The 26249-nt window shown below is 32.5% G+C and overlaps 1 protein-coding gene and 1 long non-coding RNA gene across 3 annotated transcripts; one reads left to right on the top strand and one right to left on the bottom strand.

The window, feature by feature from the left end:
• Positions 1-2132: 2132 nt before the first annotated feature.
• LOC148617935 (uncharacterized) lies at positions 2133-6679 on the bottom strand. The gene is made up of 7 exons (XM_088585618.1): positions 6588-6679; positions 6156-6231; positions 5597-5737; positions 5335-5448; positions 3914-4112; positions 3013-3130; positions 2133-2375 (listed from the first exon to the last, which is right to left on the bottom strand). The coding sequence occupies exons 2-7, from the start codon at positions 6210-6212 to the stop codon at positions 2213-2215; spliced, it is 792 nt and encodes a 263-aa protein (XP_088441744.1). The 5' UTR covers positions 6213-6231; positions 6588-6679; the 3' UTR covers positions 2133-2212.
• On the top strand, positions 6570-25017 carry LOC148617934 (uncharacterized). Of its 2 annotated transcripts, none has more exons than XR_015922572.1 (4): positions 6570-6707; positions 11018-11090; positions 18589-18697; positions 23643-25017. It is a non-coding gene; the product is annotated as an uncharacterized LOC148617934 (long non-coding RNA). The 2 variants fall into 2 exon arrangements; XR_015922571.1 differs by having other exon boundaries at positions 6611-6711.
• Positions 25018-26249: the final 1232 nt, after the last annotated feature.

The raw sequence follows: 26249 nt of genomic DNA, 5'->3' as shown, positions 1-26249 counted from the left end.
TGGACAAAATGGCGTCGAGAGTTTTTGTCTAGTTTACAAACAAGAAGAAAATGGACAAGTGACACACCAAACGTTAAGGAAGGGGACATTGTTTTACTTTGAGACTCTTGTACGAAATGAATGGCCGATGGGACTTGTAACTAGAGCATTCCCAAGTAACGACAATAAAGTTCGTAAACTGGAAATTCGTGTAATCCGTGATGGAAAGGCAACGTCGTAGATAAGACCTGTAACTGAAGTAGTGATTCTCGTTTCAGACTAGAACTGGTTTCATACCCAATTGAATTTAAATTTCTAGTAATGATATCAAAGGTATTGATATCATGCGGGGAGTGTGCTGGAACAGTGTTGAATTTGTGTTATAACATTACATTTGATATAGAACGTAATTAAATTGTCTACCAATGCCTAAGCAGTCAATCATATTGATATTTTTCTCTATTTGATAATAGCATTTTTCATGTTTTTCGTACTTAAATTGTTTATGGTTTGCATTGCGCTCCATAGGAAAGTTTTCGTAGTTATCGAACTTTAATTACTTTTAAACGCAATGTTTACATCAAATGTACTCACTAAATTCCTTTAGCCTAGGTAGGCCACAATTTCTTCACCTCTTTGTTTGGATTATTGAACAATGTGTCAATAAACATGGTTTAACTGACTGGGTCTTTGCTATGCCAGTACATTTAGGAATATTTTTTTCATTAATCTAGTAATAATACTTCATAACCTCAAGAAATAACAATTAAAGTGTCTGTAAAGCTTGCCTTAAAATATATTTTTTGGTCTAATTTAGTTGAAATACACAATAAAAAAGGGGGCTGTGCTTCGTATCCTTTATCATCAGTCAAAAATATCTACATCACAGTATAAATTTAAATAGCCTCTCGGTTGGTTTTTATATATTATAAATGCATTTGGGACTAAAAATATTAAATTGAAAAAAAGATATGCCATCCATTGCTTGATTTTTACGAAAACTGGTACTTAAAACTGATTTTAGGCACACATTACATGAAAATCCCTAGGTTTTATTCAAAGAGTTTTCAAGGGAATAAAGATTCTAGCTGATATCAAAAGACCGTAATCAAGATACAAAGAGAACATAAAATAACCAAAATTCTACATTAAATGTCACAAAAGTAAATGAGCACTCGGACTCCACTAAAACTGGGAGCATGGACCAGGTGCACCGGTAGGGTAGATGCCATGTATCAATCTCCGAAACTAGGATTGTTCAAAGATAATACGTCATCTATATAGCGAAAACTGAGATTAAAGGATCTAGCTAAACGATGTTCTTTTTTATGGGTCAGATCAGCTATCAACTTATCCTCATTAGAGAGAAGGAAAAGGACAGTAAATCCCATTGGAACGCTGACCGTTTGTGGAAAGAGTAATCAAGGTAACCAAGGTTATAAAGGTAATCAAAAGAATGCAATCCAGGAACAAAGACTAGACATGGAAAACAGACATACACAACAAAGAACATAAAGTATCTAAAATCATACATACAAAGTAACAAAAGTAAATGAGCAACTCGGACTCCACTAACAACTGGGAGCATGGACTAGGTGCACCGGTAGGGTAAGCGTCCTCTTTTTTTTCTAGAAACACCCGCCGAGTTGCTCATAAAAAGTCAAGTCCGGGGTAGACAAACGAGGAAAGGTAAACTATGACCCGTTGAATAAATCAGTTTTCATGGTGCTGATGGATACATCATAACGATCTTCGAGTTCATAATGACGACCATAAATCTTCTGTAGTAATGACTTCAATCTTGTAGCAACATAACCCTGTTCCAGAAGCCTATTTGTTAGAGTTCTAGCGCGATATAAAAAGTCTGTTTGGTTTCGGCAAGCTCTGGCATAACGTATGAGTTGTGATATGAACACTCCATACACTCTCAGCCCGAAAAAAGTGATCTGTGACAGGTTATTTACATTGCGTGATTAAATAAGTGCCGGCTTCTATAAATCATTTATATGAATAAAATGGATTGATAAGTGACTGATAAAATATTAATAGGCTTTTGTTACTCGAACGTTTCGATAGTTACATACTGACCTGTAAAACGTATTACATCTCATTTATTAATTCTAATTGTCGTTTTCCCACCAATAAAGAAAAAAGAATGATTATAGCATTTATTATTGAAATCTTAGATCATTTCTCAATCCCACTTGTCAGTAGTTCTCCTATATGCGTCACCTCAGTTTGGACTATACAGTCTATTACATGCACAGTCCTTTCCATTTGCCTGTACAATTTCTTTTTTAACCCAGGGACAACATGAACACGTGTATACCAATGGTGACGTAATGTGGAAGTTTGGACAATCTCGTATTGCGACCAAAACATTGTTACCAACGGCTCTGAAAAACAGATTCTTAAAATGATTATAAACAATGATGCATTGAGCCAGCGACGAAACCGTCTTTTCATACTATAATGCGATCTTGGTTTGAGAATGAGTAACACCATTATTTACAATAATAATACTGATATCCTAATCGATACTTTCAATCCATAACAATAAAAAAGAAAAATGGAATAGACATATATATGTACTAAGAAAGTATATTATTCCAAGGATCGCACGTTCAGTTAAACCGGAATAGGTATCAGACAAGCACGCAGAAATGGGTCCGGGAACAGAAAGTAGCTTATTAATTAATTTAAAAGTAAAAAAAAAGAAATTTAAAAATTAAATATTTCAAAAATATGGTCAACCTTTAACCTATCCAATTGCAGCCATCGTCCCTTTTCCAATGCCTTAACAAACGTGAGAAAAGTGTGTAAAAATTAAATATTTCAAAAATATGGTCAACCTTTAACCTATCCAATTGCAGCCATCGTCCCTTTTCCAATGCCTTAACAAACGTGAGAAAAGTGTATAAGTGCGATGCTTGGTTGCAGGATGTGCCTAACTCATATACCTAGAGGTGGTTGTCACTGTAATTCTTAAATTGTGTTTCAAAGGACAAATGTGTTGGGAATAAGGATACTTACTCTTTACAAAGTTTGATGTAATTACAAGACCTTCCTGCATCCCGACCAAATATTAATTTTGGATTTTGACCTTTACAATCGATACTTAATGGTATAATAGCTCTCTTAGTGCGATCTCCTGAAACATACAAATGCACAAATACCAAGGCTAGATATAACACATAAGCAATGATTATATGATTTTGGGAGAAAATTTGTTATTGTCATTGTATTTTTCATAGTTTCAATTATGATCAATCGTAACTTAAAAAGTTTTAAAAGTTGTCTAAAATGCATTAAGTACCATATTGTGTAAGAATCAGGCAATGAATGACACAACATTTTTCTCAATTTGGTTTTTTTTCGCTTTAAATATATTCAAACCATCTGTTTTTTTTACTTTAAATATATTCAAACCATCTGTTTTTTTTTTACTTTAAATATATTCAAACGATCTGTTTTTTTTTGCTTTAAATATATTCAAAACAACTAAAACGCCATTTAAATTTATCTTGAAGCATCTATAGTGTAGATATTTTTTGATTCCTTATAAAAGGAAAGGGAGGGAAATATTTCCCGCCATTTTTCTATAGTGCATTTCTACATTTAACCTTTTAATATCTTAAGAAGGCATACTACTTTGATGGTTAATTTTGGTAATTTTTAGGTATAAATACATAGATCATGGAATAAAATTTTTTTTATTTTCTTCATGCGCCACACCTTGCACACATTTTGCCTGATTCAAATACAGAGAAGTACTTAAATACTTTGTTTTATGATGTTGAAAACAATGTTAAAATATGCAATATCCGCCCAAAAGTGGACTATTTCAGGAAAAAAACCCACACTTTCAATTTTAAATAATGTATGATATAGGGTATGTTAATAGTATTTACATGACAGTTGGTCATACATGTACCTGCAGGATATGAAATGTTCAGAATTTCGGCATCTTCTGGAATTTTCTTTTCTTTGTATAGCGGGTACCCAAACTTCTCATAAAACTTTCTAAGGTCTTCCCCAAGTGACACTGTATTGTTGACTTCTTCCCCATCAACGTAATACTTTTCTTCTATCACTTGAGTGTTTTCACTGGAAATACTGTTCACGCCCTTATTCTGTAACAAATACAGAGATTTGGATTGTTTCGTGCGCAACGTTTTAATATTTACACTTGCAAAACTTTTATGTGTATATAAGCACTTACATGTATACACATATCATAAAGATGCTATATTTTATTGTTAATTTAAAACTATGCAGTTTTTTGATTACAGCTTTGAGGAAATTTCTAGATCCAATGACCCCTGCAATACTCGTTTCGATAGAAGTGTCGCATTTTGTGAGATAGTTAAAAATTAGTATTACAATAGGAAGCGTTTAAATATTGGCGGATTATAAGCTGTACTTTTTATAGCAGCTGAATCATTTATTATGGCTGTAGCGTTATTCGTACGTGAAACTATACTTGCATAAGTTTATCTTTATTTTATTCATTTAACATATAATTTTCATTATACATCAGATATTAAACTTGTCTATGTGCGACAAAGATTAAGTTACCACAAAACACAACATTATTTATAAAGCATTTTTTGTAACTGATATTTTGTAGGGTTTTGATAATTTTCTAGCGCGAATAGTTGGTTTAATCCAAAGAACATCTATTAAACATGCAGAAATTGACAATAACATTCCATTTATATTTCAAATAGAAGAAACAAATAACAGACATGGCTATGAATTGGAGGAGGTTTTTTTCTGATTGATGTCAAGGTCATGTATGGTTTCTTTCATTATTCTATTCTCTGATAACGGCCAAATTAACTAACCAATTGGAAAATTCCTGTGGTGATGATTTTAAAATACAAATTTCATTTGCCTGAGGAAACGCGGCCCAATCTAAGATGGTACACAGCTAGTAACTATACATCATGGTAAACAATAGGTTACCTTTCTGTTCTTGCCTCTATTGCTAGAGGCAGTACGTCCGATTTTTTTTATCGATATAAAGACTTTAAAATGGCTAGTCACTGCTATGACGCGGTATATTGGAGATATATTGACAGGTCGGCTCGAAGTCAGAATAAGTTTCCGAGTGGGGTGACACGCTTTCAGGCTATTGCTATTTCCATCACATAAAAAAATTGGCTTAACAAAGCAGGGTCTGTTTAATTGATTTTACGTACTCGCCGTTTAATGCATGAAAGTATGCCAATGTCGTTGAACCATAATTATTATCAATAAATCATTCCATGAATCGGACAATATATGTCAATTCAATTTGATTTCATAAATATAACGATCAAGCATCAAGTCAACATTATAAAGGTTACAAACCCAGCTATGAATAAACGACTCAGTTACAGATCCGGCATCTCCAGGCATTTCCTCCTTATTGATTTTTCTAATTCTACATTCTTTTAAGGCTGGAAGACACGTGATCTGTTTGTTCTATAATTAAATAAATCAAAACAATGTTCAATGTCCAGTGGAAAAATAAAAAAAAACAAAGTGTACATAGGAAGCAAAATATAGAAGAGCCAAAACTATCAAGTTGAACAACTAAAATTTCTCGCATACACATTAATAGAATAAATACCCTCTCGAAGTCTTGTATTTTGTACGATTCCAAAACGTCATTATGCTGTGGAGTGTAGTATTTCACTATATTCTTATCCAAATTAGTTTCTATATTCTCCACAAATCTAGCGTTTCCCTCTGCAACCTCATACTTGAAATCCTGTAAAGTACGGAGAACTTGTAAAAATGTGGTTTCTTCGACGTATATATATATATATATATATATATATAGAGAGAGAGAGAGAGAGAGAGAGAGAGAGAGAGAGAGAGAGAGAGAGAGAGAGTGGGGTATTTTCTAACTTATAAATTCAATTGAATTTAGCTTTTTAGCTATCCATGTCTTTAGCGTCAAAAGAGTAGGGTGTAAAAAAGAACAAAGAAAAAGAGATATAGCCTGACAACATTTAAAAGTAATAGAATAAACATACAGTTACAATCCCGAAAAAAAAGAAAAAAAAACTTCACAATACAAAAACGGCAACAAAATTTAAAACCAAATCCAAAACAAAACAATACGCAATTAAACAGAAAATAATAAAAAAATATACCGTGAAATCAAGTTGAAAGTTTTAACCTACCATATCATTAGTAAATGAAACTGGTATCATAACAACTAAGACAACAACACACATCATCTTGATGTATTCTGGTTCTCTAAAAGAAACAAACAAAAAAAAAAAAAACAATATTAAGCAAACTATAGGCACAACATAGGAGTAAAATTTTGCAAAAATGAAATTGATTGTGATTTGATTTTGATCAAATTTAGCGATAATGTTTATAAAGGCAAAGACGCCATGAAAAAGTTGTAAAAGTATCGCAACCAACCATATGAACTGATCACTTAGCATTTCCTGTAGATCAGCTAAAAAGTTTGTCAATAAGCTCATTGTTTTGCTTGCCTTATAATGTAAAAACTGACAGTTAATCAAATATGTAACATTTTTTTATTCATACGAAAACTAAAATAGAAATAAATTTGTTTTTTTATTAAATTTATGAGAACTTACCAATTGCTTCCAACAATTGAAGAGGACACAGTGGTAGTTCAGAACATTAATCCACACTTTATACGGTTTAAAACATTCAACTTCCTGACAAACGATATATACGTGGGTTTAGTTTCCGACGTACGTAAGTAATAAAGAAACGCATGTACTTATTTGATTTATACTCTTTCTACTGGTCATTTTAAGAGTAATCAAGGTAATCAAGGTTATAAAGGTAATCAAAAAGAATGTAATCCAGGGACAAAGACCAGACATGGCAACGAAGACCATAAAGTAACTAAAATCATACATACAAAGTAAGAAAAGCAAAAGAGCAACTCGGACTCCACTAAAAACTTTAAATATAGAAATAAAAGTATTTGTATTATTTTATCAGGTGAGCACATGTTTAGTTCACAGATTAAAAATATAATCTTATAATCAATAAATAATATCAAAGTATTTTTGACTCAATCTTTTTGCTTTTCTTGATTCAATTAGTTAAAATTTTTTCAAGTAAGAAAACTCCAAGAACACTTGTTTCCTAAAATTATTAGCAAGTTATACCCATTTACTACATAAATATTGGCAAGTCATAAACATTATTCATATAGCTGTATGGGATTCAAAACATAGATATTCATAGAATAAAAAGTAAATAAATAATAGACATGAAATTATAAAACTTTCTTTCCTTTTCGTGAGTCATTAGTTTCTCCTTTAGACATTTGCTGAACCATCGATTATCATATTGGCCCTGCAGCATAGACTTTTTTTGTCAAACTATACGTTTTCTACCTTTCTTGTAGATACTACTTAAAATTGAGCAATTACTTTAAAACATCTTTGATAGGTTCATATTGCAACCACTACAATGAAAAATAACATTATTTCATTAGGTCTTATGGTATGAAATACATAACGTGTATGAAGTGTATGTACATTTCTCATAAAAGAAATTACAAAGTACAACAAAGGAAAAAGACACGATTTTACTCAAAAATATTCAAATTATATGAAAATGATTTACTTCTGGAGCTTTTCATGCTTCATCTGTATGAATACTTGAAACATTTTTTAATGCGTTTTATTTGCACAAAAAACTTCATTTTCGATATCATTACGTAACATATGAATCTATATATGCTTTACAACATATGAAAACATATGATGTAAATTTTCGTGTGTAAACATATGATCATGTACTTTATGTTTATATGACGTAAAATGTAGTGCCACATAACAAAAGAAGTGTTTTATAAATTTCAAAAGTGGAACAAAATAGAACCGAGATGAGAACAAAATAATCATAATATGGATTTTTTCTTATTCGTCAGAGAACTTTTAACATCGAGCCTTTTGAGATTTGATATTTTATCCAGAAACAACGTATTTATATTGACACCACATCTTAGGTCTGCAGTCCTACAACAACACTTGTTACTCCCGTAGTGGTATTAATTCAATGTGGATCCTGAAAAATTCGAAAGATCTATTGGAGACAATCAGTTCAAGACTATTATCTGAATATAATAGCATTAAAACCTATGATTTTTCAACACTGTACTTCTATTCCCCATACTCAGTTACAATCCCGACTTAAAACATTATACATCGTTGTTTTTCAAAAAAAGATGGTGCACCTAGATACAAATATATAGTTCTTGGTAGAGATTCCTCATACTTGATAAGAAATAATTCCCAATCATCTTCCAAATATACATAGGAAGATGTTTACAAAATGCTGGAATTTTTAATCGACAATATATTTGTCTAGTGTGGTGGACGTGTTTTTCAACAAACGGTCGGCATTCTAATGGGAACAAATTGTGCTCCTTTACTTGCTGACCTATTCCTTCACTCTTATGAGGCTGACTTTATAGCTGATCTGATCCGAAAGGAAGAATATCATTTGGCTAGATCCTTTAATCTCAGTTTCCTCTATATAGATGAGTGTATTATCTTTAAACAATCCTAATTTCGGGGATTTGATACATCGCATCTACCCAAAAGAACTTGAGATAAAGGATACTACAGACACTGTGAAGTCAGCCTCATATCTTGATCTACAATTAGAAATCGATGGTAAAGGAAAACTATTGACCAAACTTTACGACAAACGTGATGACTTTTCATTCAAAATTGTCAACTTTCCTTTCATCTGCGGCAACATCCCTTCAGCACCTGCGTATGGAGTGTTCATATCACAACTCATACGTTATGCCAGAGCTTGCCGAACTTCGCAGACTTTTTATATCGGGCTAGAACTCTAACAAATAGGCTTCTGGAACAGGGTTATGTTGCTACAGGATCGAAGTCATCACTACAGAAGTTTTATGGTCGTCATCATGAACTCGTGGATCGTTATGGTGTATCCATCTGCACCATGAAAACTGATTTATTCAACGAGTCATAGTTTTACTTTCCCCGTTTGTCTACCCCGGACTTGACTTTTTATGAGCAACTCGGCGGGTGTTTGTAGAAAAGCAGAGGACACTTACCATACCGGTGCACCTAGTCCATGCTCCCAGTTTTTAGTGGAGTCCGAGTTGCTCATTTGCTTTTGTTACTTTGTATGTATGATTTTAGTTACTTTATGTTATTTGTTGTGTATTTCTGTTTTCCATGTCTGATCTTAGTCCCTGGATTGCATTCCTTTGATTACCTTTATAACCTTTGTTCCCTTGATTATTCTTAACTAATTTTAAATTGCAATGGGAAGATAACAATATCAACAGATGTAAAATTATCAACAATCAAAGTCATTATCAAAGTAAATATTTTGTAATTGTAATTTATAACTCAACTTATAAATGAAAATGTTTCACACTTCCTCAGCTGACTTGATATCCTAGAGAAAGAAGACCATTTATTAAATCAGAGAGATGCTACCATTTCGGTGCTATATAATTAAACCTAATTATTAGATTCCTTTGGATGGAGGCATACAGTTAATAAAGTTTTTATTATACTTTTATGTAATTTGTATTGTTAAATTGCATATATATTCTGTGGTGACAATCCAATTGTTTGGATTTTTATACCAATAAAATTCTTATTCTTATTCTTATTATTCCAATTTTTTTCAAAGATGTCTCTTTTCGGAAAACTTACTCCTGCGTAAGTGATGCAATGGTTTTGTCATCTTATTTGGTAGAGGATTGAACATTAATATTCTTTATGACGCACATTGCTATACACAGATTTTAAACTTTAATTAACAACATAAAAACCACTGTTTTGCTAATCCTTTAAGCTTTTTCAATGTTTATATTCTTGTTTGAACGATCAACTTGTTTTAAAGCCGCTTTAGGATACTACAGACACTGTAAGGTCAGCCTCATATCTTGATCTACACTTAGAAATCGATGATGACTTTTCATTCAAAATTGTCAACTTTCCTTTCATCTGTGGCAGCATCCCTTCAGCACCTGCGTATGAAGTGTTCATATCACAACTCATACGTTATGCCATAGCTTGCTGAAACTACGCAGACTTTTTGTATCACGCTAGAATTCTAACAAATAGGCTTCTGGAACAGGGTTATGTTGCTACAAGATTGAAGTCACCACTACAGAAGTTTTATGGTCGTCATCATGAACTTGTGGATCGTTACGGTGTATCCATCTGCACCATGAAAACTGATTTATTCAACGGGTCATAGTTTTACTTTCCTCCTATCCCGGACTTGACTTTTTATGAGCAACTCGGCGGGTGTTTCTAGAAAAGCAGAGGACGCTTACCCTACCGGTGCACCTGGTCCATGCTCCCAGTTTTTAATGGAGTCCGAGTCCTTTTCGTATTTGTTTTTGTTTCTGTTAAAATATGCTTTAACGTTGAATTATTTCTACTAAATTGTACTTTTCCTGTATAATTTCATTTGATATCCACAATTAAAATGCACAAAATACATGAAACAGATGTCGATAAATATATTGTCTTGCAAGATAAAAGTCGACTTAGATAAAATTCGTATGCGTTAACTTCTGGTGAACTAAATCCGCGGATGTGCTGTAAGGGTCGATTCTTTAAAAGAAAAAATCTGATTGGTAAGCGAAAGTGGTTAATCAACGACGAGAAAGACCCATTTATTTTTTTACGGAATCAAGCCGTAAAAGAAAAAACAATCGAAAATAACGCAAGGATCCGTTTGTAATTTACGTATAGTGACATATTATGGCTCAACTGTGCTTATTAATTGTCGGTATTTATTTGAAAATTAATCAAGAAATAGATGAACTAAATTGAAAACAGGACACGTGCTTACCAGTGCATCCATTACTGCTATTTTAAAACAAGGTGAAAGTATTCTAACCAAGGTGAATGTCTTGTCGGCAGTCTTTGGAAGTAATGGCAAAAATAATTAGATTAAAGCTATCGAGCTTCTTTGAACAAAACGTTGTTTCACAATATTATGTAGGTATAATCGACATTTATTGCTTCAATTGCAGAACTTATTTCATTGAATCAGCAAAATTCAGTAGAATCAAAACTCAACAAGTTTGGCAGGCAAAGCAGCTTTAGGTATGTACTTAAACGTTTAAGTAGAAAAGGATATTTGATTAATTAACGCTGCGGGTTGAATCATATTTAATTTTTGTTTTCCCGGAAGAGGAGCAGATGATTGGCTTTCTTCGGACTGTCCACTTGTTTCCTATTTTGCTTAATACAGTTACACATTTGTCATGGGAAGTTAATGTTTCAGCATGTAGAAGAAAAGAAAGTATTGAGAGCGAATGACTATATCACATGAAGTCTTGTAGAGAGTTTTTTTTCTTTTAATGTATAAAAAAAGGTTGTAGAGGAAATTAATGTTAAAAGTGGCAATTAATGATTACTAATATAAAACGATGATAATTTCTCATATTTTTACAAATTTAGATTTTTGTATTTTTTAACCTTTTTTTTTTTTATCTCATTGGGTTGAAGTATTCCTTTAGGTCGAATATTGGTCCATCTTGGAAAGCAAATTTGATATGATTAGAGATAATAAGATCATCGCCTTTCACTTACAACAAATTGAGGTTAAACCAATTATGTAGGAAATTTGAAACTCATTAAAGATTTTTTATTACTTTGGGCAAAAAATTGTAAAAACGTAGTCTTTAACAAATAAATACACTTGAACTTGTTTTTGTATTAAATGATGTTTGAACTGTTTTAGCAAATACGTTTCAAGTGTTTATTTAAGCGTTTATTGTAAATTATTTTATAAAATACGTGCATGTGTATCACGAGACCGTGTGATGTGTCGAATTTATGTTTATAACACATTTTCAATATTTCAAATAATACTTTGGTTTGCAATGTTGAAATAAATGTTTTCTCCTTTTATTTCTACTTTAAAATAATTTTAATGGGTAAAAAGCATTGAAATTTTTTAAAACGAATCACCACATCATTTTACAGAAGCTTTTAATAAAATTCATGTTGAAAATAATAACAAAAACAACCCTGTTCCTGCATGTGGAATGACAATTTGCCCATTCTGCTTCCAACTGCAAAGGAGAAAGTTGGAAGTCTAAAAATAAACGAATATTGCAAAATCATCGATTTTATAATTACTGATCATTGTTTTTTGAAAGTGACATTAGCATTTATGTCAAATAAGGGTAACAACACGCTTACCGAACACTAATCCTTTCATAATGAAGTCAAGTCCAAAATTAATCTGGCAAAATAGATTGTACACCACCGGAGCAGCTGGTACGGCATGCTATTGTCATAATCGGTAAATCAGCGGTCACTTCAGCACAAAGTACAATTTACAAAAACCTTCATTACTCATTGCTTTAGAAGAAACTATGTTTTTTTCAACCAAGGATTGATATCTTGGTATTTTGGTGAAAAACTGGTAAGAGACCTTTTAAGACGCATTTCCTCATACCGCTGATTCAGGAGTCTGACATTTATTGCGTTCAAGGCAGCTAGTACTTGCTCTAGCGTAATATAAAAGCTGATACGACAGCATTTAATTTTTTTTTCAAGATATCTCCATTCGGAAAACATATCCCCAAATCCATTCAGCACACGTTTCATACTCCTGTTTCAATGTAATGAAAAATAAAATGACAACGATCGCCTTCTTTTATTTTTCGAATTTTTCAGAGAAGTTTTTTTTACCATTTTAATTGGTCGTTGATTGAACATAGATATTCTTTATCTCAAACATTGTTATACGTAGATTTAATATTCAAATAAACAACCGAGTTACCAATCATGTATGCTGTTCAAATGATGATGTTAGTATGAACATGATAAACGAGATACTTGTTTTTAAGTATGTGCTTAAACTGATAAGTAGAAGGAATATTTGATTCATTTTTGTAAACACAAATCATTATAGTTTCCGTTGCCTAGCAGACATTAATCTTTCTTAGAAATGCCCGCTTGTTCAGTATAAATGATAAGACATTATCATTATCAAGTTGAACTTGTCGGCGAGAATGGACTTCCATTTTTTTTCGATTTAATGGAAGAAAGAAAACGACTTTCTGTTTGACGATTTTTATTACATAATGGTTTTTCGCTGAGTATTCTGGATAGAACCTTAAATCAATTGCTTTAAATTCTTTAACCCCTATATGAGCTGACAAATTTCTGCAGTCATACAGATTTTTTTCTGTTGACATTGAGTTATAAAAGCCAAGATTTGACTCTTTTGTTACTTGTGAAAGCTTTTACAATTTTGAAACACCTTGGTTTCAATGACAAAACGCGGCAATTAATCTGTAACTAATATGTTTGCACATACCATCAAGGCAACACTTTTGTACTACTCTAATTCTTTCTAAAGTGTTTAAGGAACAATTCTATAAAACATGCTAGTTTTATAATCATTATAGATATCCCTCGGTTGGTAAGTCTCTTATATTGGTTTTAATTCAATTTCTATTCATCAATATAGGATAAAACAGCTTTTTTCGATCGTTCATTCAACATGTTAAATTATATATGAAGAAGTATGTAGCAAACGCCTTTACAATTAACATTTTACGGTTTATAGTCGAAAAATTCATAATGTTATAATGAGCAACTAAATGAATATTAATATCCAGAGAATGTTGTGTTATATTAATCCAGTTTGTTAAACAAACTATTAGAAAGATGCAATAAATACACGAACTACCACTAAACATTATAACCAATTTAGATTTTATCTCCAATAGAGAAGAGATAAGAATACCATGCTGTCCTATTATTCCCCATTTGGGAAATTGCGTAGACCTCTTGACTATTTTTGCTACCTATAGTTGAAGACCAAGGAACTTGTGTACGCATGTATACAAGCATGTTCAGTGATGAACTAATTGGGGGGCTGAAAGCATTCACTTTGAAATGAAAAAAAGAAGACTATGCTATAGTTTTGAGCAATGAGAACTTCTGATATTATCATTTATTCTATTAGAATGAGGACAGTCCCTTGCCCTGACATATGCGACATACAAGTGTAAGAACTTATCAACTTTATGGTTGAAAAGTTCCGAAACAAGCACAGCATAATTAGCTTTAAGATGATTGCTTTATTGTCTTTAATGGGTCTTTTGATCAACTTCAAATGTTATTTAACATTGCTAATAAGAACCTGAACTACTCAAATTTACATATACGTTATCTAAGTCCTCAGTAAATTTCTTAGAGAAAGTGCAATTAAATCCAAATGAATAGGGTGAAACCTTACGACACTTAAGACTTAATAGTAGTCCAATGTGCCTAATGCACAATCTCAAAAGTTTTAATTCATTAAAAAGTTACTCGACTGCAAAATATACAGCTTGTGCTGCCAACTAGCAGAGCGTGTGATCTCAGACTTAATGTCAATAAAAAAATTAAAAGTTATCAACATTTGTGACAAAATACAATTCAATATTATACACAGTCTCGTATTTGTTACGAAAGCACTTGTCTTATATAATTATTGACCCTGTATAATCTCAACTATTAGAACCATCACTGAAGCAGACGCTGGTCAAACATTTATAATGCACGTCTTTCATTAACAATTAAACTATTAATATTACTCCATAGCACTTTTTATCTGTTGAAGATAAAATCATCACATGTATATACCGTTCTTTATATATGCATCTTTTACATAATACATTTAATTACGAAACTAATTAATATTTATTAATATTTTCACTATATGATCTGAAGCCAATGCATCATTCCTGAAATATACTTGTGATATGTATATATGTATCACAAAATACATTTGCTTTCACTTAACTGTAATTTTTCATCCGCCGATGAAACTTTTCTCCCTTAAGATTGCCTCAATAATTGCAAGCTGGAGCGTGGAGACATTATACGAAACCGGAAAAGCTGCCAGGCTACAACAGAAATGGAGCGCTACAATCTTGATATTTTGGGACAAAGTTAGATGGACATCATCTGGAGCGGTCATACTATCTTCAGGGAAAGTTCTACTGTACTCTGGACCACAAAAGGAGATGGCAACCATCAACATAGAGTAGAAATCACAAGATAACACAGAGAGAGAACTCATCACGGGGAAGGAATGAATTGGTAACATCAACGAAAATGGAGAACTCAGAATGCAGATTTTTGCTCCCAGAACGATCTGGTTATAGTAGGTACGACATTCCAACTCCCTTACAAGGATATGCACAAAACAACCCGGGCGTCTCCAGAGATGAAAACTAGAAACCAGATAGACCACATTACACTCGCCAGGAGATGGAGAAAGAACATGACAGCCGTTAGAGCTTGTCAAGGTGCTGATATAGCATCCGATCATGAACTTGTGGTGGCTAAATTGAAGATTACGATAGCCATGGCAACCAGACAAGATCAGATTAGAAGGCGAAATTATAACATAAGAGTCCCAGTACACAAACAATTGGAAAGAGAACATCACATGCCAAGATGAATTAGGATTCTGAAAGAAGGAATACAAGCCATGGTTATCTTACGATACAATCGAGACAACTGAGAAGCGTAGGTCTGTTAAGATCTACCTTGACCAGGTCATGACAAGATGGTTGACGAGCATATAAGCATTAGGGAAGAGGTAAAGAGAAAGGAACAGACAGGATAAAAGAACCTACATCAACGAGCTCAAAGAATGCAATGGGCAGAAATGATACAAAAACTGAGTACCACATCACACGCCAACTGACAGGTAGAAAAAATCCAAACCTGAGAAAGACAAATATGGCAATGTAACAATAAACCTAGATCGACCACTTTTAAATGGAGAAGATATATCAGATACTCCTGATCTACCTCCTGGAGAAGACCTTGATGTTGATACTGGCCCAATAACGAAATCATAAAAGCCCTACGAATAAGGACTGGAAAAGTCCCAGGACCGAACCAAATTTCCACCTGAGGTCTTGAAGATCAACCCAGAAAAAACCTACAACATATCTATTGATTGTTTGATTGATGGTTGATTGATTTATTGATTGTTAGATTTTTTTTAAATTCTAAAAACAAAACAAAAATATGTATGTAAATAACTATTAGTAAGTATTTGATGTCATATATTGCTAATTGTTTATCATGAAAGTAATCTATGTTAAAGGTCACTACACTGATTATTTAATTATGAATTTACTCATAGATTGCTTCTTGCCTAATTGATATATTTTGGAGTGCTAAAGGGCTATAGACTCTAGATGGACCATACATAAGTGATTGTGACGTGGGCTACTTCCCTGTAAAAGTCCTAGACTTCTCATGCTATCGCAAGGGAAGCTAATCCCGGCCTGCATGAGTCCCAGACTTTCTGGTGCTTTGTAGGGTTTAGAAAAAAGAAGCAGCTTCTCATCAATTCCTGGCTACAGACAATGCCATGTCTTATTTAGGCCAAGTTAACTTTTTTCAACCATCATCAGGGAGGAGGATTTTTTTTTAATTTTTTACTCCTTACCAGATATTTGCTGGCCTAATTTTATCTTTTTGGTGTATAGACATGTTTTAAATCCATAGCCACATCAGATTCAGAGAAAAAAAAAACATTTTGGTCATCAAGAATTGAAATATTTGTATATTATAGTGCCTAAATACAAGAATCTGAAGTAAAAAAATCCTGATTTTGAAATTGCTGCCTCATTTAAAAAAATGTCATTTTTTAGGAGGGGGAAGAGATGTAAACATACTAATTAATTTTATTTGGTCTTAACAAGAATACAATATCTGATTATTTGGGTCTTTACTTTCACATTTCCTCCCTTGATATTTACATTAATATTTTACATTTATTATTTATCGTAAAAAAATATTACTGAAAAAAAAATAATTTAATTGCTATTGAAAAAAAAATTTAGTAATTTTAAGAAGAGCAGAAAAAAATATTTAACGTCATTAAAATTACCCTCTGTAAACACACTTGAACAGTAAACTTAATGTGGATAACATAAACTATTCTTACGGCTATATTATTCCGTTAAGTTCGTTGCCACACTCTTTCAAACTACACGGCCGCATATTGGTTTCAGGTTGACTGGCGTTCATGCATGTATGAACTATCTGGTGAATTTCATGCATGTATTAACTATCTGGCAAAAACGGCTATAAGCATGAAGAATCGCATGATTTCAATTATTATCTTATGAATGTGTGTCTACGTGTATTGATTCGCCACAACATTTCTATTTCTACTATACAACAAACACGATGACTGCCTTTCCTCTGAGACAACATTCCTTCGGAGCCTTAATATGAAATATTCATATCACAATTCTTACGCTATGAATGAGCTTGCCGTAACAACGCCATTGAATAAATGTACCGTGCTAGACCTCGTAAAATTAGATTTCTCGAACAGGGTAATGTTACTAAAAGTTTAAAGTAATCACTACAAAAGTTTTATTGTCGTCATCATGAACTCATGGATCGTTATGTTGTATCAATCTGCACCATGATAACCGATTTTGTTTCATTGTGTCACAGTTTTCCTTTCCTATTTCGTCTACCGCGTTGCATTTTATAGCCACTCGGCGGGTGTCCTAGAAAAGTAGAGGACGCTTACCCTGCCTTGAAAATGCTCCCAGTCTTTTTATAGGGTGCTGGTAGCTCACTTACTTTCGTTTATTTGTACGTGTTGTTCCGTTTTCTAGTCGTTATGCTTGGAATAAAGCATTACCGTTTGAATCCAGGTTCTTTTGATTTCTCTTTAAATTTTAATGATATGATTGTGCAGAACACCCTCAGGAAATATCATGCCAAGTTTCATTGAATTCTGTTCAGATGTTTTAGAGTAGATGTTTGAATAAAATATTAACAACGACGACGGAAGCCCAGTGATATCAATAGCTCACTTGGGCCTTTTGTCAGTTATAATATCGAATTTTGATCTTATCAATAAATTAATGCGAACTGTATTTTGTTTTTGTTATTTAATATATCAGATGATTAAATCTGTTTCAAGTCGGATACCTTTTTCACTTTTTTGGTCAAGTCACGAAATTCATCAGTAAGGAGTTTTTTCTCCTGTTTCCTTAAGCGACTTATCAGCTTTGTAACCCTCATGCAAGACTTTTGTTTCTCGAGTGCCGTTTTCAGCAGTATTATCATCTGCACTACACTATTCTGATAGGTCTTACGAATATCAAAATATTGTGTTGCTCTGTTTATTAAACATGGTATAACAATGAAAATGAGGTCTTTATATCATAAAATGTTGCTACAAGAGCATTTTTTAAAATTATCTTAATAAATTAGATTTGACTTACTTCCAGAAAAAGGAAACGACAAATTATCCACAATTATTCGAATCATACATAATTCATACACAGGCAAATATTTTTTCACGTGAAATTCATGTTAATCGATCTTCACATGAAATTCATGTGAAAATCATATGAAATTAATATGATTTTCATATGAAATTCACTTAACACGAATTTCACGTGAACTTTTCGTGTGAATTTCACGTGAAGCCTCCATTACTAAGTTTATTTGCTCAATTCAGGTGAAAATCATGTGAAATTCGTGTGAAAATCATGTGAAATAATTTTGCCTATGTATATAGCTTGTTTTCTACTTCGTACAGTAATGATTCCACAAGGCTTCCTAATTGATGAATCTAGTTCGAGTCCAAATAGGGTGAAGTTCTCCCGAGCAGATGGACATTTCTAGGAGTTTCACTATTGCGTCAGTCGGTATGTTGAATTCGCCTCTTACGTCAATAGTTTTATTGGGTCTTACAGCTAAGTTTTTACCAAATATTTAATGAATTCAAAGCCTTTGTCTGTTTTTCTTGCTTGAGCAACATAGATAACTCTTTCTACCTCCACGCATTCAATCGTGATGCTCATATATTCTCGTCTGTTCTTTTTACAAACAATAAAATTTTGTAAAAATTCTTCAACCCAAAAAAGCCGTTCAGTTGCTGTTGTGACAGGTTCGCGCGCTTCCCATCGAGGAGATGTTGCTGAGTTATGTCTGAAAAAAAGGTTAAAGTAGTAAATGGTCTTTTTGAAACTAAACAAAATATAACAAAGAAACGATGCAGCTTGTCGCATAAAGTAGGATAAGACAATTAAATGGTACCTGGTATCATTTTTTGAGTAAAAGCATTCTACTTTTAAATTTTAAAGAAAAACATATTGTGGTAACAATTTTTAAAATGATTTGTTTTGGAGGTCCATGTTCTTCGTCACGAAATTATGCTTTTAAAAATTGTGAATTTTGCTGACGAAAACAAACCTGGAAATATTCGGTGTCTTCCAAAGTGAACGATTACATAAAGCTACAATTTAGAATTACATATAGTATATCGATAGATAATATAAACAGTTATTTTGCAGACAGCTTATTATTATTATTTTGATTAAATTTAAGCCAATTCTTATCTAATGTATTTACGTCGTGCATGTTTTTTTCGGCAACAATGGGTTTAAATGTGTTGTTTTTTTTTGTACAAAATAACATACTGAATAAACTTTAAACTTTAAACAGTGGCTAAAGTTACTTTCGACCTACGATTCTAAGAGTAATCATGGGAGTCAAGATTCTAGCGGATATGAACAGAATGTAATTTAGGAACAAAGGCCAAACATGGAAAACAGATACACACAACAAAGAAAATAAAATAATCAAAATGATTGGTACACTCCATTAAAAACTAGGGCATGGATCAGATGCACCGATAGGGTACATGAAACCGTCCTCTGCTTTTCTAGAGGCATCCATCGATCTGCTTATAAAAAGTCAAGTTTGGGTAAACAAAAAAGAAAAGGAAAACAATGAAACATTGAACAAATCGGTTTTTATGATGCCTTTGGATGCACCGTATTGATCCACGAGTTCGTGAGTAGTGAATTAGAGATAAGTTGGAGAAGTTTTTTTATATGCCAAGTCCCTACGAGTGAAACGTCAATAAGTACTATTAACCGTCGGATTCTAAGCTAATTTTGGATGTCGTCGCACACACTCTAGCCTCCTCGAAGCCATCAAATGTGTTTCAATCGCTTGAAACGGAACGCTAAAAAACAAGAAAATGAACTATTCTGAAAAGAAAATTGGGCAGGTTGGTATACAAAGCTGAGGTCTCACTAACCACTTCTAACGTTTCCATTACTTTACATGTTAAAAAAGTAATTTTCAAAGTCTCACTGTGAATTCCCAGGACAAATGACATCTTAAAGCTGCATACCGTTGCGAAGCTTGGAAAATAAGGCTTCCAAAATCATTATGCTAATGGTACGATCATAGTAGAAATTCTTCACAAAATTTACTTGAATAAATAATACTGAAAATCCACATTTTTACCTGTTCTGCTAACTGACAGCATGGAGGCAAATTACTCACACATGTAAACAATATTCATACACTTTTGTAGTTAATTACATATATGATTTTAAAGTACACATTCTCAGCTTTATTTTGACTACTTTTAATCATAATACACACAAATAATGCACTTACAATGCATATGTCTAGGTTCAGTGTGTTTTTGGTACTACATAGGGGGTGGCCATTTGACCCGGAAGTGGTTAGTGAGACCTTGAAAAACAAGCCACTGTCTTAATCAAAGGCGCATAGAAGCCAGGGCAAGGAAATAAAAATACTCTAAAATTAAAGCTTTTACTGCATCTAGTCACAAAAACAAGACTTATTCATAGAAGTTCTTGGTGAATGGCACCGATGAAATGGCAAAAAATATTCAAAACTTCTACTGGTTTTTAAAATTCGGCAGCTTAACAGTGAATTTTGAGTAAACAACAATTTTGGCACCTGAGTTGTAAAACATGACGGATAGTAACAGTTATGTTGAGTTTTCAAGAGAGTTGTTTACTGGGCATGACAATTGTGTATGACCACGGCTGCTGGGCAAGACAGTTGTGTAAGTCCATGGCTACTAGCCAAGACAGTTGTGTAAGTCCATGGCTACTAGTCAAGACAGTTGTGTACGTCCACGGCTACTAACCAAGACAGTTGTGTACGTCCACGGCTACTAGTCAAGGCAGTTGTGTAATTCCATGGCTAATAGCAAAGACAGTTGTGTAAGTCCATGGCTACTGGGCAAGCCTTTCAAGACAGTTGTGTACTTCCATTGCTACATTTGCAAATTAAAATAAAGTTCACTTTTAAGTCTCATAAAAATCAATAATTACCAACAAAATGACCTAACTTTGAAGAAAGCTTTCCCGTCATTTATAACAGATTCTATTTCTGTTTCTATTAGTTTTCTTTCCTCTGTTAACTTCAATACAAGAACCTGCATATCTTGAGGGGCCACTGCTGTGCTATCAATGGTGGTCATTGGCAACTCTATCTGCACATCTTTTAAAAAATCTATATGAGGGATATAAACACATGGGGATAAAGTTGTAACTGCCCCGGTATCTCTGGTAGATTCTTCTTCGGTATTATCTTCGGTATTGTATTTTCCATCATCAATTATTGGAACTATCTATTAAACAATAAATGACATAATACCCATTAACACTGTGAAATTAAAAAAAAATATATTGATATTCAATGTAAATTGTTAAAGGATACAATCAAGGGACATGTGTTTATGTGATTATCAACGAAACCTAAACTTGTTGTAAGATATTTGAATTGATAATTTAAGTATTTTATTTCATAAACACTCAATGTTTTCCTTTACCTCAACTTCAATGTGCTCGTCTTTGCATACTGCATCTCCAGGGAAGGATATCTTAATACCTTCCTCAAAATTATACTGAAATATCATAAAGTAAAAAAACCAACTTTCTCTTCAACCTGATTGCTAGAAATATAATGAAACAACTATCATAAAATAGCCAAAAAATCTTTAGTCATTCCATTAGCATTCTTATAAAAATACTCATCCATGAAAGTATAATCAAGGGAACCAAGGTTATAGCGGTAATCAAAAGAATGTAATCCAGCGACAAAGACCAGACATGGAAAACAGAAATACACAACAAAGGACATTAAGTAACTAAAATCATACATACAAAGTAACAAAAGCAAATGAGCAACTCGGACTCCACTAAAAACTGGGAGCATGGACCAGGTGCACCGGTAGGGTAAGCGTCCTCTGCTTTTCTAGAAACACCCGCCGAATTGCTAAAAAAAATCAAGTCCGGGGTAGAGAAACGAGGAAAGGAAAACTATGACACGTTGAATAAATCAGTTTTCAAGTTGCAAATGAATACACCATAACGATCCATGAGTTCATAATGACGACCATAAAACTTCTGTAGTAATGACTTCAATCTTGTAGCAACATAAACCTGTACCAGAAACCTATTTCTTAGAATCTTGGCGCGATATAAAAAGTCTGCGTAGTTTCGGCAAGCTCTGGCATAACGTATCAGTGATATGAACACTCCATACGCAGGTGCCGAAGGGATGTTTAAACTTATGCTTTAACGCGTTTTATTTCCACAAAAATCTTCATTCCGATATCATAACGTAAATATGGTTCCATGAAACATTGTGTCAAATGTTCGTGAGAGAGTAATCAAGGGAACCAATATTATAGCGGTAAGCAATGTCTGGACAAAGACCAGACATGGAAAACAGACATATACAACAAAAACATAAAGTAACTAAAATCATACGTACTGATTTATTCAACGGGTCATAGTTTTCCTTTCCTTATTTGTCTATCCCGGACTTGACTTTCTATGAGCAACTCTGCGAGTGTTTCTAGAAAAGCAGAGAACGCTTACCCTACCGGTGCACCTGGTCCATGCTCCCATTTAGTCCCAGTGGAGTCCGAGTTGCTCATTTGATTTGTTACTTTGTATGAATGATTTTAGTTACTTTATGTTCTTTGTTGTGAATGTCTGTGTTTTACAAAAGTGGAACCAAATAGAACCAAGATGAGAATAAAATAATCATAATATGGATTTTTATTATTCGACAGAAAACTTTTAATATTGAGCCCTTGAGATTTGATACGTTATGCAGAAACAATGTGGTTATATCGACACCACATTATATCTGATTTAAATTTACTAGGGGAAAATAACAATATCAATTGAGGCCTTTACGATATATGCGAGAGATAGAAAATTGTCATCAAATAGTGAAGCCTTTAACGTCACTGAGAGTAAAAGAGATCAAATAAAAGGAAAAGAAAGATTGTAATAAATTTAAGCTTGCTTGCTAGTATTTTTGTGATCTCAATTCTAAAGTACTCGAAATCATTGTTAGCTTCCTTAGTTCGCGAATGCATTTTCTTTTTTTTTCGATTCGTCTTGAAATTCTTAATTTTATGTACCGATTACCTATCACCGTTACGAACCATGGCATATGAGTCAAAATACTCTATTTAAAACTTGATTGGGGATCAAGTGGTAGCTTTTAATAATCTTGCTTTAAGTAGTTGCATATAAGTCATGGGAAGTTGATGTTTCCGTATGTATGAGATAAATAAACAAAGAAAGTATTGAGACCTCATGACTGTATCACATTGAAGCTTGTTAAGTGTATTTTCCTTTGAATGTCTAAAAGAATATTTTTGTTATATAGTAAATTGATGTTGTGGCAATTAGTAATTACTAATATGATAAGAAAATCATTCTCATATTTTAACAAATCAGGATTTTTGTATTTATTTTCTTTTTCGTTGGGTTGACGTATTTTAGTTATATTTTTCAGCTCGAATATCTTCGGAATCCTAGTGTATGATTTTTTTTCGAAGTCTGTGGATTAATCTGGATGTAGGCGTGATAAAAGGAGCTAGTAATGGTACATCGGCTTATATACCATGTCAGTCTAATTGAACATTAAATAAATATTAATAATAATAATAAAAAAAACAAAAAACAAAAAAACAAAAAACAAAAACAAAAACAAATAGAAAAAAACCGACAACTGGAAATTTCAATTCTGGTCAGCTGTATAAAATTTGCACAAAATAATAAATTACATTTGTTAGTGGCCTTTATTTCACTGATGTTGAGAGCATTTGAGATCAAATAAAAGGAAAAGAAAGAAAGATTATAATAAATGTAAGCTTGATAGTAGGTTTTGTGATCTACATTATAAAGTACTCGAAATTATGGTTAGCTTCCTCAATTTGTGTATGCGGTTTTTTTCGACTCGTCTTAAGCTTCAAATTCCGAATTTTATGTACTGTTAACCTATCACTGTTGCAAACCATGGCATCTGCGACCAAATATTCCGTTTAAAACTTGATTTGGGATCAAGTGGTAGCTCTGCATTTTTCGGCGATTGTCCTTAAAATATCAAAAGATCTTTTGAAAAAGTAATTACTGCTTTTTAAAATTAAATCATTCTTATAGTGCAAAAAGTAAGTTAAGTGTTGTTTATGAAAAGACGGATACCTTCAATTTTCTAATCTTGCTTAAAGTAGTTGCACATTTGTCATGGGAAGTTAATATTTCCGCATGTATAAGATAAAGAAATAAAGAAAGTATTGAGATCTAATGACTGTATTACATTGTTAAGTGTATTTAATTTTGAATGTCTAAAATTAAATTTTTGTTATAAATTGAATTGGTAATTGCTAATATGATAAGATCATTTCTCATACTTTAACAGATCTGGATTTTTGTATTTATTTTATTTTGTCGGGATGGAATATTTGAATATTTGAATTTTTTTAGCCCTGTTCAGTGCGAATATTTGATCACTTGAAAATCCAATTTGATATGATAAGAGAGAGTAAAGTCATCTTCATTCACTTCCAACAAGTTGATGGTAAATCGATAATATAGGAAATTTGAAACTATTCAAAGATTTTTTTTTATTTTTATAGGTATTTTAGGGCAAAATACTTTAAAAACTTAGTCTTTAACAAATAAATACACTTTCAGTTTTTTTAATTAAATAATACTTGTCTTCAGTTAATAAAAAATAAAAATTTCGTCATCGGGATCCCAGTCTCTTGTTTTTTCGAAGTCTATGGAATTATCTAGATATAGGCGTGATCAAAGCAGCTAGTACATCGGCACATCATATACCATGTCTGTCTAATTAAACGAAAATACAAATAATAAAATAGAACAAAACAAAAAAAAATCAAACAAAAAACAAAAAACAAAAAACAAAAAAACCAAATACAAAAAAAAAAAACAAAAAAAAAACAAAAAACCAAATACAAAAAAAAAAAACAAAAAAAAACCAAAAAAAAAACAAAAAATAAAAAATTAAATAAAGTACAACACCAAAAAAAAAAAAAAAAAAAAAAAAAAAAAAAAAAAAAAAAAAAAAAAAAAACCCTGAAAAATGGAAATGTCAATTCTGGTCAGCTGTCTATAATTTACACAGGATCATAAATAAATTTTGTTCTTGGGCTTAATGTCACCACTCATATCTAGTAGGTTTTGTGATCTCAATTCTAAAGTACTCGAAATTATTGTTAGCTTCCTTAATTCGCGTTTGCGCTTTCTTTTTTTTGGTCTCAATTTGACATCCTTAATTTCATGTACCGTTGACTTATCACCGTTGCAAATTATGGCATCTGAGACCAAATATTCCATTTAAAACTTGATTCGGGATCCAGTGGAAGCTCTACGTTTTTCGGCGATTATTCAATAAACATCAAAAGGCCTTTTGAAAAAAAATATAATTACTGCTTTTTACATTAAATAATTCTTGCAGTAAAGGAAGTTGAGTGAAATGAAAAAACGGATACCTTGCATTTAATAATCTTGCTTAAATTAGTTGACATGTGTTAAATGGTAAGTGACATTTGTCATGGGAAGTTAATGCTTCGCGTGTATAAGACAAAAAAATACAGAAAGTATTGATCTCTAATGACTGTATCACATTGAGGCTTGTTAAGTGTATTTTCGTGTGAATGTCTATAAGAATTGTTTTGTTATAAAGTAAATTAATGTTAAACGTTGTAATTAGTAATTGCTAGCATGATAAGAAGATCATTTCTCATATTTAAAGAAACAAATCAGAATTTTTGTACTTATTTCATTTTTCGTCGTCGGGTTGAAGTATTCGAATTTTACTCAGACTTGTTCGACTCGAATATTGGTTCATCTGGAAAAGCAAATTTGATATGATAAGAGGGAGTACATGTAAAGTCATCTCCTTTCACTTCCAACAAGTTGATGGTAAACCGATCATATAGGAAATCTGAAACTCTTGAAAGATTTTATACATTTAAAGTGTTCATTTAAGCGCTTATTATGAATAATTTTATAAAATATATGCATCACGTGACCTTGCGATGTGTCGAATATATGTTGTGTAACACTTTCATTATTTCAGATTATGCTTTGGTTT

The sequence above is a fragment of the Perna viridis genome, chromosome 5 (genome assembly GCF_037379345.1).
Source record: "Perna viridis isolate PV_CMFRI_1.1 ecotype Kerala chromosome 5, ASM3737934v1, whole genome shotgun sequence".
Taxonomy (NCBI): Eukaryota; Metazoa; Mollusca; class Bivalvia; order Mytilida; family Mytilidae; genus Perna; species Perna viridis.
The sequence above is the reverse complement of the archived record's forward strand: the minus strand, read 5'-3'. Positions and strand labels throughout refer to the sequence as shown.

Bases quoted from the DNA above. Each gene is read 5' to 3' on its own strand.
- LOC148617935 (XM_088585618.1), bottom strand. From the start codon at position 6,212: ATGATGTGTGTTGTTGTCTTAGTTGTTATGATACCAGTTTCATTTACT. The intron at 5,449-5,596 runs GTATTTATTCTA...ATTTAATTATAG, and splicing joins AAATACAAGACTTCGAGAGG to AACAAACAGATCACGTGTCT. The intron at 4,113-5,334 runs GTTTGTAACCTT...TATTTGTTACAG, and splicing joins AGTCGTTTATTCATAGCTGG to AATAAGGGCGTGAACAGTAT.